The 14,484-nt window shown below is 44.3% G+C and overlaps 2 protein-coding genes across 2 annotated transcripts; both read left to right on the forward strand.

Moving 5' to 3' along the window:
• Positions 1 to 52: 52 nt before the first annotated feature.
• LOC110980991 (uncharacterized) lies at positions 53 to 5,322 on the forward strand. The gene is made up of 2 exons (XM_022238108.2): positions 53 to 141; positions 1,304 to 5,322. Exon 2 carries the CDS (start codon positions 1,593 to 1,595, stop codon positions 4,023 to 4,025), a length of 2,433 nt encoding a protein of 810 aa, XP_022093800.2. The 5' UTR covers positions 53 to 141; positions 1,304 to 1,592; the 3' UTR covers positions 4,026 to 5,322.
• Positions 5,323 to 5,530: 208 nt separating this feature from the next.
• mpdu1 (mannose-P-dolichol utilization defect 1) lies at positions 5,531 to 14,088 on the forward strand. Its single transcript, XM_022238109.2, has 5 exons — positions 5,531 to 5,730; positions 7,521 to 7,586; positions 8,789 to 8,921; positions 9,778 to 9,982; positions 11,713 to 14,088. Exons 1-5 carry the CDS (start codon positions 5,628 to 5,630, stop codon positions 11,956 to 11,958), a joined length of 753 nt encoding a protein of 250 aa, XP_022093801.2. The 5' UTR covers positions 5,531 to 5,627; the 3' UTR covers positions 11,959 to 14,088.
• The last annotated feature ends 396 nt before the right edge of the window (positions 14,089 to 14,484 follow it).

Raw genomic sequence — 14,484 nt, forward strand, 5'->3', positions numbered from 1 at the left:
CGATGAGGGCGTTGTTTCGTTTACATGTCAATAGTATACTTGCAATAGCGCAAAGGCAGCACCAGCACTCCCGGATCCCCAGCAGTATACATGTACATGTGTGCTCGAGAGATCGTTCAAGTTCGGCCTTGATTATCGTCGGTAAAGCCGTCTTAATTCGTTTATATTTGTCGATATTTTACACCGTTAAAGTTGGACATTCCAGTACTTCCCTATTTCACCATTTCATGCTTTTGAAACAATCCTTCACCATGTAGATAGGACTTCTTCTCACAAACATGACAAAGAGTCATCAATGATTTAAATAGTCTCCACCGCCCTACGTTAAAAATGCCAAAAATACCAACTCCTTTTAACTTAGATTGAGCTTGACAGGCACTGGAAAGAAATGGGTTTATAAAGGTCATAGCCCAATTACTCCCAACAAACTGTAACTAGTGTAAGTGTGACAGGCTGAAAAGTGACTTCTCAGATTAGGGTCTAGGGCCTAAGCCTTATCGCCGCTTTTATAGACATACTGGAGCTATTAAAAAGGAGGAACAATGCTTGGAAGGCATAGGAAACGGGATCAAACATGACTGTTTTTCCTTACCACATTGCCTTTCACCCATGTGGTATGAGCGATAAGGCTTATTTCGGAAAGTGTTCCATATTTGGACGCCACTTGACGCCCTGTACACAAATCCTATGAGACTGGTCTGAAACCCTCTGAGTGTTTTCTCAGTCACGGTAAACGACGGGGTGCTTTCCCTCCTAAATTGAACTTTTCTGGACATGTTTTTGTTTTCTGATGGCTATTAAGTCACTGTAGGGAAGAATTACTGGCTTCCGTGTATCGAACTCTTCCCTTTATTTCGCAAAATTGTCAAAATATCATGCATGATGCACTAAGGTAAAGCTAAGGTTGACTGATCTTGCAAAGATCACGCAATTGTGCAGATCAACTGATCACGTCCAACGTGCTGATCAGTAGATCTTGCTTCGTGCACAACTGATGGATGATTCATAGCTAAAAGCCTTCTCTTTCTAATTCACAGTTGTGAAAAATTTCTTCAAAATAGGAAAGTAAAGTCGGAGATTTCTCTCAGAATTGACCAATCACACGGAGCAACTGGGCAGCAGTGCAATGTACATGTATAGGGCGTTAAAACAAGTTTACTACAGTTTGTGCATGTGTCGTGCAAACCAAAGTTGAGTGGCACAACATCAAAGTTTTAACCATCTGGAGTCCGTCATAAACGAATGCATTCCTTTGCAGCATGCACATGTATGTCATATCTTTTCTGTTTTTCTTTGTCAACAGTTCTGTTACCACAGAGATCAACTAAGTCTTCAGATGAGATCAAACCAACGTATGTGCTTGGGAAGACTGGCCCCAATGTTCCCAAAACTTTGTGACTTCATGAGCAAGCACAACTCTCGTTTTTGAGGAATTGGTACTGTGTACTATTTGAAATAACACTCTCATTTTGGAGAACCTTCATCCAAGTTGTGATTTCACTAGTTTATGTGTCTAGACTGACTCATACTTTTAAACCAGTCCTTCCACGGCCACTTGTTTGTGCATTTATGTATGTAAATCAGACCTCACAATGAGTTCCTCAAGCAGAACTGATGCAAACACGGTGCAACACCCCAAGAAGAAAAGGCGGGACTGTTTCATCTGCGGCCGACCTTCCTTTCAGATGTTCTGCGTCGCACACCAATGGCATGAAAGGAGAGATAGCGCCCACAACGCATGCCTGCTCTGCGGCAAGGCGTTCAAACGATCAACCAATCTGAAGCGACATATGCAGGTGCACGCCAGAGAGAAGCCCGGAGTTGGTGTCATCCGCGAGCACTGCTACTCCCTGGTGCAAAGCAAGGGGAAGCCGTTCTTGTGTGACAAGTGTGGGCAAACATTCGTGGAGAAGAGCTGTCTTTTCAGACATCAGAAGCGGGCGCACGACTGTACCACAGTTACAACAAGCTACAGCGAGAAAACGCCCCATGTTTGCGACACTTGCGGTAAGACGTTTGCCAAGCTATCCATCATGGTGCGCCACGCCAAAAGGAGGCACGCTGATGTGCGGCCGTACAAGTGCGGCACTTGCAACAAGATGTTTGCCCAGACTTGTGATCTCGTCCGCCATGAAAGGATCCACAAGAAGGAGAAGCCGTTTACCTGTAGCATTTGCAAGCAGTGCTTCTCGCGGAAGCATCACCTTGAGGATCACGTTCGCACCCACACGAGGGTCCGGCCATTTCTGTGTGATGGATGCGGTCAGACCTTCGCCCACAGGAACAGCCTTGTGAATCACAAGAAAGCTTGCAGTCAGTGTCCCGTTTTGGAGATTTCTGACACGCCCCCTGAACCACAGCCTAGTCACACTGGCAAACGTCCAGTTGCTTTTGAGACAACTGTCCTGGACCAGGCCTCCTACTGGGACAGTTTACTGAAACAAACCAAGTCGTCCCAGCCAATGGAACAGACGTTGAGTCCAACTCGTGACACACTCCACGATGCTTTGACCCAGAGCTTTGGCCCTGACTTCTCTATGTTCCTTCAAACTAGTACGGATGGAGATCACTATGTCTGTGATTTCTGTGGCAAGGCTTTCATCCAGCGAAGTGAAATTGCTCGCCACCGGCGGATACACACCAAGGAGAAACCTTATCCATGTGAGGTTTGTGGCAGGCGGTTCACGCAGAAGTCTCACCTGGTGACCCACCGAGTCACCCACACCAAAGAAAGGAGGTTCAACTGCGAGGTTTGCGGACACGACTTTGCCCAGAAGAATTCGCTGATGAGACATCGCAGGAAAGTCCATGAAATTTATCCTCAGAAAACCGCACAGAGTAAAGATCCATCCGTACCTGAGCAGACAGCTGCCACCAACAGCGTTGAGCACCTGTCCACCAGTGACGAAAAATCAACACAAACCGAGGCTGGGGAAGCCTTTCTAGACATTTTGAACCAGTCAGCATATAGCCAGCAGGAGTGTCCTTCGAACGACAGCCAAGGAGCTCAAACCGATGCAGCTACGGTCTTGATGGATATTCTGAGCAAAGGTTCAGAGTGGAATAGCATTTTATTGCCGAGCCAAGACGACCAGCCGTTCTCCTGTAACAGAGCAACCGAGACTCCAGCAGCAAGTGAGCCCATCGATTACTCATCTTTCAGAAGAATGCTGGAGGTTGGTATGCGCTACGTCTGTGACTTCTGCAACAAAGATTTTGGCAAAAAATACGACTTGATCCGTCACCGGCGCATACACTTGAGAGTGAGACCTTTTGGATGCGACATCTGCAACAGGCGATTCACCCAGAAACGGCATCTTGTGGAACACCAGGCCAAGCACACCAAAATCAAATCCTTTGTCTGCTGCATTTGTGGGAAAGCTTTCGCCTATCAGGCCAGTCTGCGCCTCCATCGTAAAAAATCCTGCAGTCCGCCGCCAAGTGATCGTCCGCCGCAACAGAAAGTGCAGCTTGTTGACGGGCGATACCGCTGTGACCAGTGCGAGAAACATTTTGGCCACAGTTACAGCCTGATGCGTCACAAACTGAGCCACACCACCACCAAACCTTTCGCCTGCCAATTCTGCGGCAGGGGTTTCTCTCAGAGATACGTCGCCAAGATGCACGAGAGAAAACACAAAGAACAAGGAACCACGCCCGACAGCAGCGGAAGCCAGCACCAGCCACTCTTCAGGAAGTCGTACATGTGCGACATCTGTGGCAAGCGGATTGTCGGAAAGTCCAATCTGTCACGTCACATCAAGGGCCACTCCAGAGACAAGTGGCACACCTGCGGTGATTGCGGCAAGGGCTTTGTGAGCAAGCTCTCCCTCAAGAAACACCGCAAACTTCACAAGAAGAAAAAGCCGGCCATGTCTGAGAATCGCACCCTGGTATTTTCAAGCAAGCAAAGTGTCCTGAGCCACCTGAAGGGAATTGAACTCCCCCGCACACTTCTGATCATACAGAGCCCTCATCCTTCACATGTTGTACCGGCATACACTTCCAACGTGAAAACTGTTTGAATCCACTTTTAGGTCTTACTAGTAAAATCTTCACAAAAGAAAAAAAGAACTTCATTTCTGAATATGTATCACCACAAACTCCAAAAGATCATTTCCTCTTCTTTTCTTTTCTTTTTCCTTTTTTTTTCAAAGTTTCAATGCTGGTTATTGAAGAGCTTACGTGTATGTGTAAGTGACAAAGGAAAAGTTATTGGTGGGAAGTGCACTGATGTGTGAATGCCCTTGAGATACTTTCACAGATTTTCACAGTCATTATTTTATCAAATTGTTTGGAAGAAAACGACTCAAATTTAACTTGGAAATATTTTTCAACCATGATATCACAAGGCCCAAATTCATGCAGCTCTGAAGCAGTGAATTTACACATCAGCCTACAAGCTTAGCAAAGTTTTTGCATGGTATTAAAATTGGCTTTATGTTTGACAAAGAAATTGAAAAGAAAAAGGTGTGATTAGCAAAATTTCCAGGGCAGTTCATACTTGATGCGAAAGGTGAACATGAAAGCCAGTTTCTTTTTTTCTCTCTTTTTTTCCTGTGTTTTACTAAGATCAAATATTCCAGCTACAAATTCACAGATTTGCTTCACTTTTTCCATTTATTAGAAGTTACATGCAAAATTGTATGCACATTTCATTCCATGGAATCCTACGTGCCTGGTCTTAGAGTAAGCCTGTTTCAGTACACATAACCCTTGTGTTAAGTCTGCCAAGTTTCAACTTCAAACCGTCAATCTATAAAAATAGGATGATGGGGAGTGCGCTCAAATTCATCGAAGTTTAAGGCAGGGCATCATATTTGTTTCTTGGAGATTTCAATCACCTGTTATGTCAGGAGCAAATTGAATTAATGATGAATCCGAAAAACTTGCAACCTTGCATTTGTCAAAAATACTCCAGTGTTATTTTGTTGTCACTTTGACATGTTTGATGAATGGTCAAAGCTGTGCTTGGTATTGAGTTATTCCCCGATACACAGTCATCCCAAATTAATTGTTAAACTTCAATGTTATCAACGGGAAATAAGAATATAACCATGTGTCCTGCCTCATTATTCCATTTTAAGCCTACATGTAGGATGGCTTTCAAATTTTCAGCTCAATGAAAAGTTATGTTTTGCCAGCCCTTGGGTCACAGTGTTTTATTATACTTTTGTCATTCCGGGCCGACTTGGTTGGGGTTATGTCTTGTTTTTGTTTTTTTGTTTTTTTCCTTTTAACTCGTCTTACTTCTTTTATCACTTGTTTTTGCTGTCATTGTCTTGTTGAAGGCCGAATAAATAATAATAATAAGAGTAATAATACTTTGCCCTGGACCGTACCGGGGCCTGTCTACTGAACTACCTTCGGCAGTAGACTTACCCCAGTCTGGGGGTTACATCAAACTGCTTGGAGGAATAAAAATGCCTTTACGTCCACCCACGAGAGGAAGCATTTCCGAATCCAGGAGAAATGGTTAGTGTCTAGGTTAAATCTTGTATCACACGCCGAGTTAAACATTATTCAACAATATGCTGGTCTCGTGCCCAGATGTGATCTAAGCCAGGGATCCGGAACCGCGTAGTACTGGGAGCAAGTCTGATCTATTTATAGCACTTAGCGGCAACATGGCAGCTGACGATCATAGCGGGTTGTTTTCGTGGCTTGTTATGCTTCTACTCCCTGAGGAATGCTTCGTGGAATTCTTCGAGAAGTTCAATATTTTCGACGGTAAGGATTTTCTCTGTCAATCGATTGAATGTTTCCTGTAACTGGAAACTGTCAAAGGCTCCATATGAACGTTAAAGAAAGTCAACCAGCATGCGCACTCTAGTAGTAGTACTAGGGCCTACTGCGGTATTTGCTAGCTGCATTGGCCAGTGCAGTGCTAGCAAAGTAGCAGTAGCAATAGGCCTAGGCCTACGTGTAGCTCTGCCTAACTAGCATTAGCAAGGAAAGCGATACGCGTAATATATCATGATCAACGATTAACACAGTCAGTCAAGCATGTCAAACGGGCGGGGTCCAGGGACCACTGAATTGTAATGAAGAATGATAGATCTACACATTTCTACATGTAAATTATCATCATCATGATGTGGACTTGACCTCCATGGCCAGATGACCTTGAACTCCGTGAAACTGTTTGTTTAATCCACTTTCATGACTTTGGAGGCCAATAACTAAAGCCAAATTTAATATGTGCCTGGCGTGGCAGTCGTCATCGGGTCATGATATTTCAAGTTCAAGCTGTGTTTTTGGTTGGAATAAAATACACTGTAGCCTTTTGTGGAGGACTGCATGTATTTGTCTATTATTGCTTTTCAGTCTGGAGTAAAATGTATCAAGAAAGGCACTTACCATGATTAACTGAGTTCCATATTAATCCTACACATAACTCCAAGTTGTACATACATGTAGTGTATGTAAAATCATTGCAATTGGAGGAGTCGGGGCTGTTAAGGTTAATGAAAACCTCAGCTAGGCTACCCTTGAACTTTGAAAAGCAAGTTCTCAAACATGCCCAAACCTTAACTTGACTTTACTATAACATTGTTATTTGGAAGATTGTTTTGGAAATGTGACTCACTGTCCCCTAACCAGGGCAGGCAGAAGGCTTAATTTTAGCTGTTCTCTGAAAACTGACACTAGTATACAAGTGGACATATGCAGGCATCACATTGTTCACTGCCCGCCATCCCACAAATTACCGTACCAGTCAGTGCCAGAGCTTACCAAAGGTTTCTGCGAGCTGAATTTGCTCTATGAATCACTTTAGGCACTGTATAGCGTCAGGGGAGGAGACTTGTCAAGTATCGAAATTGCCAACATTGTACCAGCCTGGTGAGCCAGGTTGTAGAATGGTGGTCCACCAATACAAGTATGTTACATGTATGTACCTGCAACGAGGGCGCTTCACTTTATCAAATACTATCAAACCTTGTTGATAAGAGATCCTGCACCAATTACATGTACATGCCTTGTTTTAACTGGAAACTTGTACTATCAGGAATGAAAATAATGAAGAACAAAGCGTTGTTTTTATGTGTTTACGACCGGAATGTACTGACGGTGCTCTAATTAATGAGGTGCAACTAGATGACAAAGGGGCCTCAATAGTCACCGATTCAAGACTGTGGAGAGTGTGTTAACGCTATGTATACAAGTAACGAGTGTGAAGCAGATTCAGTCTTCCAAGGTCACTTGTCTTTAACCCTAACCTTGCCCAACCAGTGTCTAAGTGTCTAATTCTGTGGGGATAGGTCTGGTAGGCCCATAACAGCTGGCTTTTGCATTGAGTTTGGCGTACCTCAGAGAAACAAAATCCAACAGCCTCTGTGCACAAGGTCCCATATGGGTGTTTAATTTTGTGTGAATGGGGAAGGTTAGGGCCAGCAACCCTTGGGGGTTTAGGGTTAATGAGGCTGTTTGAAGCTCCCAGCTTTGTACAATGTATGTTGAACAGACCTGTGCATTGATACACTGTTGAGAATAGAGGTGTTCTTTCTGTTTTTCTACAGTACCATGCCTGAAGATTGCAGTCAGCAAAGGGCTTGGGTTTGGTATCATCCTTGGATCCGTCATGGGTAAGATTGCAGGGCCTTGTTACGTCCCAATTGTGGCTTCGGTTAGGCTTGGACGGTATTCGTGATAAGAATACCAGCCATATGCGCTAATGTTGTGATATTCTTTGAAGAGGGTACCAAGTGTGTTTCATTAAAAATAATGAGCGACGTTCACTGAGAATGACAACAACTATTTCTGACTCCCAGTCGGACTCTAAAAGCCTCACCTTGACCACAGATGCAATGGCAGTGTGGACAATAAAACTTCAAAGGCTTTTGACTGGTGGGTTGGCAGTTGCTCAAGTTTCATGTTACCAAGTCCGAGTGACAATGCAGACATGATCTTGGGTGACTTTATACCACAAAGAATGGAGAGAAATATGATAACATGATGGTTTTCCTTCATTTTCAAACCATATCAGCAAGAATACCTCTGTATCCAAATTCCATATGGTATTTGCTGGTTTATGGATCACCAGTTGGTATTTTACAGTACTGAAAAAAACAAATGCTCTATTCAGTAATATCAAAATACCGTCCAAGCGTACATGTACATATAGCATCAGCCCCAACTGTGCTGTGGGTCAGGACGGCCCCAACTATCATGCTGCAGTTGGGCTTGGCCCAGCTGTGGTCCAGTATAGCCATAGCAGGTGGCAACCACCATGAAGGATGTGTGCATGCATGTCAGCAACACACAGTACGTGTATTGGATGTTAGTTTTTTTGTGTGTCAAAGATGAAATGGCAAATCATTTCTGATGGATGTGGGCAGCAGAAAACTGGACATAGTCGAAAGTTTTCAGTTGAAATGTTCTCTGTTCTCATCAGGGCGTATAGCTTCTGTCATGGCTGTGATACACATTCTGCTGGATGTGATCTGTGCACGGCCCCATTGCTGGCTTCAGGTATTGGGTGTGGCCACAGTATCAGCTTATGGGAGGGGGTTTGTACACTGTACAGTGTAACAAAAACAAAAGATCATTGTGATGCTCATGGTGTTTGCCAATGGGGGGCAGCTGCTCACCAGGGGATCCAGAGGGACTTGCCTCATCCTTCCTTGACAACAGGCCTGTCTGCACAGACCTGTGCCCTCAAAACTCAATGCTGTCACTGACAGACCCAGTGACATCATCTTGGCCATGGATCCGTGAGTTGGCCACCACGTGCACTGTACGTTTCTTGTGTTAAGTCCACATTTTTTGTCTTGCTTCCTCCGTTCAGTGAAACTGCCACAGATCGTCAAGATCGTCATGTCCAAGAGCGGTCACGGCATCAATGTGGCAGCAGTGACCTTTGAACTCACGGCCATCTCGTTTACCTGGGCCTACTCCGTGGCTAATTCCTTCCCTTTCTCGTAAGCGAAGTCTGGGTTTTTCAGATGGGCTTGTCTTTTTGAGCTGCATAAAGCAGTAGGCCTATATACAGACACTTTATTTGCATGTACATCAAATCTGTCGCCCCACCTATGGCCTGTTGAAAACTGCATGTGAGATAATCAGTTCACGGTCCGTTTCTTCCATTTCTCCATGGATCAAATAGCCTAACCCTTTTGCGAGTTAAAATTGCGAATTAAAATGGTTTGTACCAATGGGATGTAAAATTTGTCGTTGCAAACTTGAATTTGGGCAAAAATTGCTGTATCGGTAGGAAAGGTCACTATACCCATATATGGTAATACTCTAGACTGATCAATACAAATGTGAAGCTTCAACTCAATTTGACATGTACTTTTCATTTTGATTTGGTCATTTGAAGTTCAAGGCCACATGCATGCCAGCCTGCACTGAGCACAGCAGTGGAAAAGCATAAATGTTTGCTTACCTCTCCTAGAAAAAGGGGTACTGCATGAGAACCGTTATCAGGGCAGGAACTTCACGGAGGCATCGGAGGCCATTGCCTTGATGCCCCTGGTCTTTGCCTCAATGCCCATTGAAATGTCCCCATAGACAAGTTGATTTTCTAGTACAAGTGCTCTTTACATATGAGAAATTCCCTTGCCCTTTTAAGAGCGAATTTCCTGCCCTGCATTATGTTTGATTTTCACAAAGTCAAAATGACCACAAAAAGTTACTGAAAACTTTTAAGGGCTCGGCTTGTGAAAAAAAATGCACTGCAGCAATATCAAAACAAATTTTAAGGTTGGGCGGATTCAACCCATTTAGGGTTAACCGTAGATGGCGCTCAACCTTACTCTTTGTGTCCAATTACAGGGCATGGGGTGAGGCGCTATTTATGGCCGTCCAGACTACTACCATAGCTACCCTCTGCTTCTGGTATAAGGAGCAGACCCTTCAAGCAATCCTGTACGTCTCGGGCTACTTGGCCATCATGTTGGTCCTGCTATCTGGCGCCACGCCCCTGAGTATACTATCAGCCATGCAAGCGACCAACATGCCCATCGTCGTCCTCAGTAAGGTCTGTATTGTCGGTGGGTGCTCAGCGGGTAAGGGGAAAGGACCAAGACTTATGCAAATATGGGCATTTGTAGTTTGCCCAGTTCATGATCTCAGCTGTTCTTGAGTTTTCTAAACTTCAGCTGTGCCTCCCGTTTGTGGTTCAGACTTGAGTTTAACTCTAACCCTGTCACATGCACCACAGTCCATCAGGTGAAAAAGTCAGATGCACTTTGATGCACCGAGCAATCAACAGCAGCCAAATAAACTGGCCATGTTGAGACAATGGGAGCTACAGTAGTCCCATCGAACAATACCACTGTTGGATCTTGTGGTGACTGGCAACCACAGAGCTCCCAGGCTGGTTGACCTTGGGGAGAGTTGACCTGTTGCATCTTGTGGTGACTTGCAACCACAGACTCCCAGGCTGGTTGGCCGTGGGGAGAGTTGACCTGTTGGATCTTGTGGTGACTTGCAACCACAGACTCCCAGGCTGGTTGGCCGTTGGGAGAGTTGACCTGTTGGATCTTGTGGTGACTTGCAACCACAGACTTCCAGGCTGTTTGGCCGTGGGACGAGTTGACCTGTTGGATCTTGTGGTAACCGGCAACCACAGACTCCCTGGTTGGTTGGCCTTGGGGAGAGTTGACCTGTTGCATCTTGTGGTGACTGGCAACCACAGAGCCCCTAGGCTGTTTGACCTTGGGGAGAGTTGACCTGTTGCATCTTGTGGTGACTGGCAACCACAGACTCCCAGGCTGGTTGACCTTGGGAAGAGTTGACCTGTTGCATCTTGTGGTGACTGGCAACCACAGACTCCCAGGCTGTTTGGCCGTGGGGAGAGTTGACCTGATTGATCTTGTTACACAGGGCAGGCAAGCCATGTAGACAGTATTATGCAATTTGATGGGTTTGAGCAGGGTTTCTAGGAGCCATACCCTGGAGTGTTGGGGTGAATCAATTTAACCTTCAAAGAAGAGGACCGCCTGCTTAATGCAGCTCCATTTTCTTCCAGGGAAGCAACACATTGCATTACGTGATGCCCAGGCCTAAAGGCTTTTTTGCCATTTGGTTTGAGCAGAAAAGCATTTGACCATTATTCTGGATCCCCGTAGGGCCAGACACAAAGATGACATTTGGAAATAAAAGACCTGTTCATTTTCTACGGTTTACATGTTCACATGTTTGAAGAGGCACAAACAGTGGCAAAGGGCTGGTGTGGTTGCAACCATCAAGTGTCTCAGAAGTAAGGCTTTGCATCTTGCTCACAGTTGATGGAAGCTCAGATCAACTACAGCAACGGCCTCATGGGCCAGCTGCTGGTCTATATCTCCCCGATGGCCCCCTCATCAGACTGAAATGTACCAGTTTGTCCATATTATTGACTAACTGCGGAAATAAAGGTTCACTACCATTGCCGTTTAATTGAGTGTTAAAAGACCATATTTGTGACGAAGCCATTTTTGATCGTGTTCCCTGAATCTATTACATTCTATGTAATCCTGTAAATGAGATGGTACCAGACTATTTTAGATTCCAATCCTCACTTTCAGTTAATGTGGCTTAAAACTTTTACATACACGTTATCACAAATTTTGAATTATTCAATATGAAAGACTGGCATTCATTTGTAATGAACTTTTGTTTCATTGCTGTTGCTTTTGCTGTCAGGTCCTGAAAATGATAAGATAACCTAGCTTTCAATACAAGATGGCCGACTCATGAACACAGTCTATTGCATCTTGCTCACAGCTGATCCAAGCCCAGACCAACTACAACAATGGTCACACGGGCCAGCTCTCCGCCGTCACCGTCTTCCTGCTCACCCTGGGCAGCGTGGCACGCATCTTCACCACCATCCAGGAGACAGGTGACGCCATGATGACGTGGACCTACATCATTGCCACCGCCGCCAATGCCCTGGTTGCGTTCCAGGTCCTGTGGTACTGGAAACGAACCGAGGAGTTTGTCAAGAAGCAGCAAGCAAAGACGGAGTAATAGTGATGGATCTCTACCCCTCCCCTCTCCCCCCTATCTTCCGAAATGCTTCCCAAGGCACTGTTTTGCACCTCACTAAGACCAGGGCCAGTCCCAATTGTAAGGCGTTGGAGAGGGGACAGTCCATTTTTGGTAGTCCCGACTCCTACAGGGTCATCCAAAATGTTGTGTTGGATTTTGAGGAATACGGGGTGGTTAGGATTAGACTACAGAGTCATCAAAAGATGGAGTCAAGGTTGGCAAGTCGGGAATTTGTTGATTGATACAGATTTGGTGTCACTGGATATTGATTTTTTAAGCTCAGTTCTGTTTACATGAAGGAATATGGAGCACTTTTGATAAATTAGAGGAGGCATTTACACTTGGTGAAGTTGGACATCAGTTTACCTTGACAATCTTTTTATTAGAGAACTACAACCGTTAGAATGGTTGCGACTTTACTGGTAGGTTAATTAATTTTTCATACTGTTTTTGTGGGTGTCATTGCAACCATTAAAGTGATAGTGCGAGAGGAGTGAGTCTAGTGATTCTTGAGACCTCTGTTCAAGGTGTCTCAAAAATCCTCAACAACCAAGTTTCTTTAAGAGTGCGGCCATGTTTTCTGCATTCCCAATCGAGAATACTTTTACCTCTTGGGTGAGCTAAGTTCTGTTTTATCCATTGGTCAAGGCAGGGTAAAATACCAGTTCTTTTAACACCACAGCATCCTATCAGCTCAAAATACATGGATGTCAAGAGCTCTTGACTTGATAACCTCAACCATGACAATTTTGTATCTGTGGCTGTTTGATTTCTTGGAGATAAATTTGTGCCAAAGTGTCCTCTTTTCCTCGACTTCTGTTTCTCAAATCTTATAAAAAGTGGCTGCTAGTTTATCAAACAGCTATTGATAAATATACAGATGATGACGAAAATATTCACCTGAGAACATTCTGCTTGGAAGATAATTAAAATTATTCTTAGTGGGCATTGCAATACTGCCTTTATTTTAAACAGTTGTTTTTTGAGTAACGAATAGTTTCCTGAGGTGTTTTTATCAGGTGCTGGATTGAACCCAATTTGTTGATCATAGGGTTTTCAGTCATTACTAAATTACATTATTTTAATGTTTTGGGCTGTAGAGAAAAAACTGTTTTGTGTCTTCTCTGTCGGACACTGTTGCCATCTTTAGAAGTTGGAATGCGATACTTGAACAGGAGAACTGCCACATGTATCCACTGAAGATCTGGAGACCGGGTTAAAAGCACGGACGTGTATAATAAAATCTGGACTCGCAATGCCCTTAATCAGCTTATAGAGTCATTGAATCCACTCGCAGCCATTTTACCGAGCCGAATACAAAGCTTTCCTGGTAATGCCCGCCTTTGTTCTTCCTGACGTCAATAGTAGGGAGCCAACCCACGCCTTTGTATTCGGCTCGGTAAAATGGCCGCTGGTTGGCTTCTTTTTCATACAAAGGCGTTGCAAGTCCAGGTTTTTTTTATATACGTCCGTGGGTAAAAGCTTGTAACCCCTCCCTCTCGCTGAGTAGGTGAACAGTAGGTGCCCTTCATGGTAATTGTTGTGTGCAACTCACCCCAGCGCCCGTGTGCTCGCGGTCTTTCGGTCTGAACCAAAGTACAGACCGAAAGACCGCGAGCACACGGGCGCTGGTACCTACCACGACCGGAGAAAAATATGGCGCTCAATTGTTGACTACCAAATGTTGTTGTAGTCAGTTATTGAGGCTTCCACTTTCCCATTTTTCCCCTTGGCCCCACTTTCTAGCTTCCCTTTTTGGGGGATGGGGGCATCCCACTATTGTGGCCTTATGAGAGAGTTTCTTCACATAGGAGGCTTCTTGGGGTCACATTAATTTTGTTGTGAAAACCTTGCCCAACGGCGCGCCATTTGATTTCTCTGTTGATGGGTTGCGCGATTGTAATCGAACGGTGTGGTAAGAAAAAAAAACTCCCTGAAAAACCGATCTCCTTGGCAGTGGCTCATCCAGTTGAGGGGAGGAGGGATAATATTCCCCTCCACGGATTTTAACCCCACTTTTTCCCTTTTGTAGTACAATCAGTATATTTATTTATCAAATATTTACATCAAAACCTATAAGAAAATAATACCACGAAATATAAACAAGAATGTTGGGGTGTGAGTAGACTTTTGACATTTGTGACCGGCTCCACCTAAATGGGTATTTTGGGACTTTTTTTTTAAATGAGTTACTTAGCCTATACTTTTGAATTGGTCACATTATAAGCTTTAACATACTGATTTTCACATAATCATGTCCTACACTGTGAAGGCGTAATGCTGAGGGTTTTCTTTCGCAAACTTGACAAAAAGTCGCGCAAAAGGACACAAACCGTTCGTCTTTTCATCTGTATTCATCAATAATAATATTTCTGGAAATAAACTATGAAAGTATTGATATAATAGAAGCCAATAAACCAAGAAGTAAAAATCACACCGTTAACATTTTTCCCCTCTCCACATAGAACAGAGCAGCCCTTAATATTTTTTTTTTGCAGAGCGGGT

The sequence above is a fragment of the Acanthaster planci genome, linkage group LG14 (assembly GCF_054643075.1).
Source record: "Acanthaster planci isolate LZ-2023a linkage group LG14, COTS_SCS, whole genome shotgun sequence".
In the NCBI taxonomy this organism is placed as follows: domain Eukaryota; kingdom Metazoa; phylum Echinodermata; class Asteroidea; order Valvatida; family Acanthasteridae; genus Acanthaster; species Acanthaster planci.

Coding starts and splice junctions, on each gene's coding strand:
- mpdu1 (XM_022238109.2), top strand. CDS start 5,628: ATGGCAGCTGACGATCATAGCGGGTTGTTTTCGTGGCTTGTTATGCTT. Junction 7,587..8,788: donor CATCCTTGGATCCGTCATGG/GTAAGATTGCAG, acceptor TCCTCCGTTCAG/TGAAACTGCCACAGATCGTC. Junction 8,922..9,777: donor GCTAATTCCTTCCCTTTCTC/GTAAGCGAAGTC, acceptor GTCCAATTACAG/GGCATGGGGTGAGGCGCTAT.
- LOC110980991 (XM_022238108.2), top strand. CDS start 1,593: ATGAGTTCCTCAAGCAGAACTGATGCAAACACGGTGCAACACCCCAAG.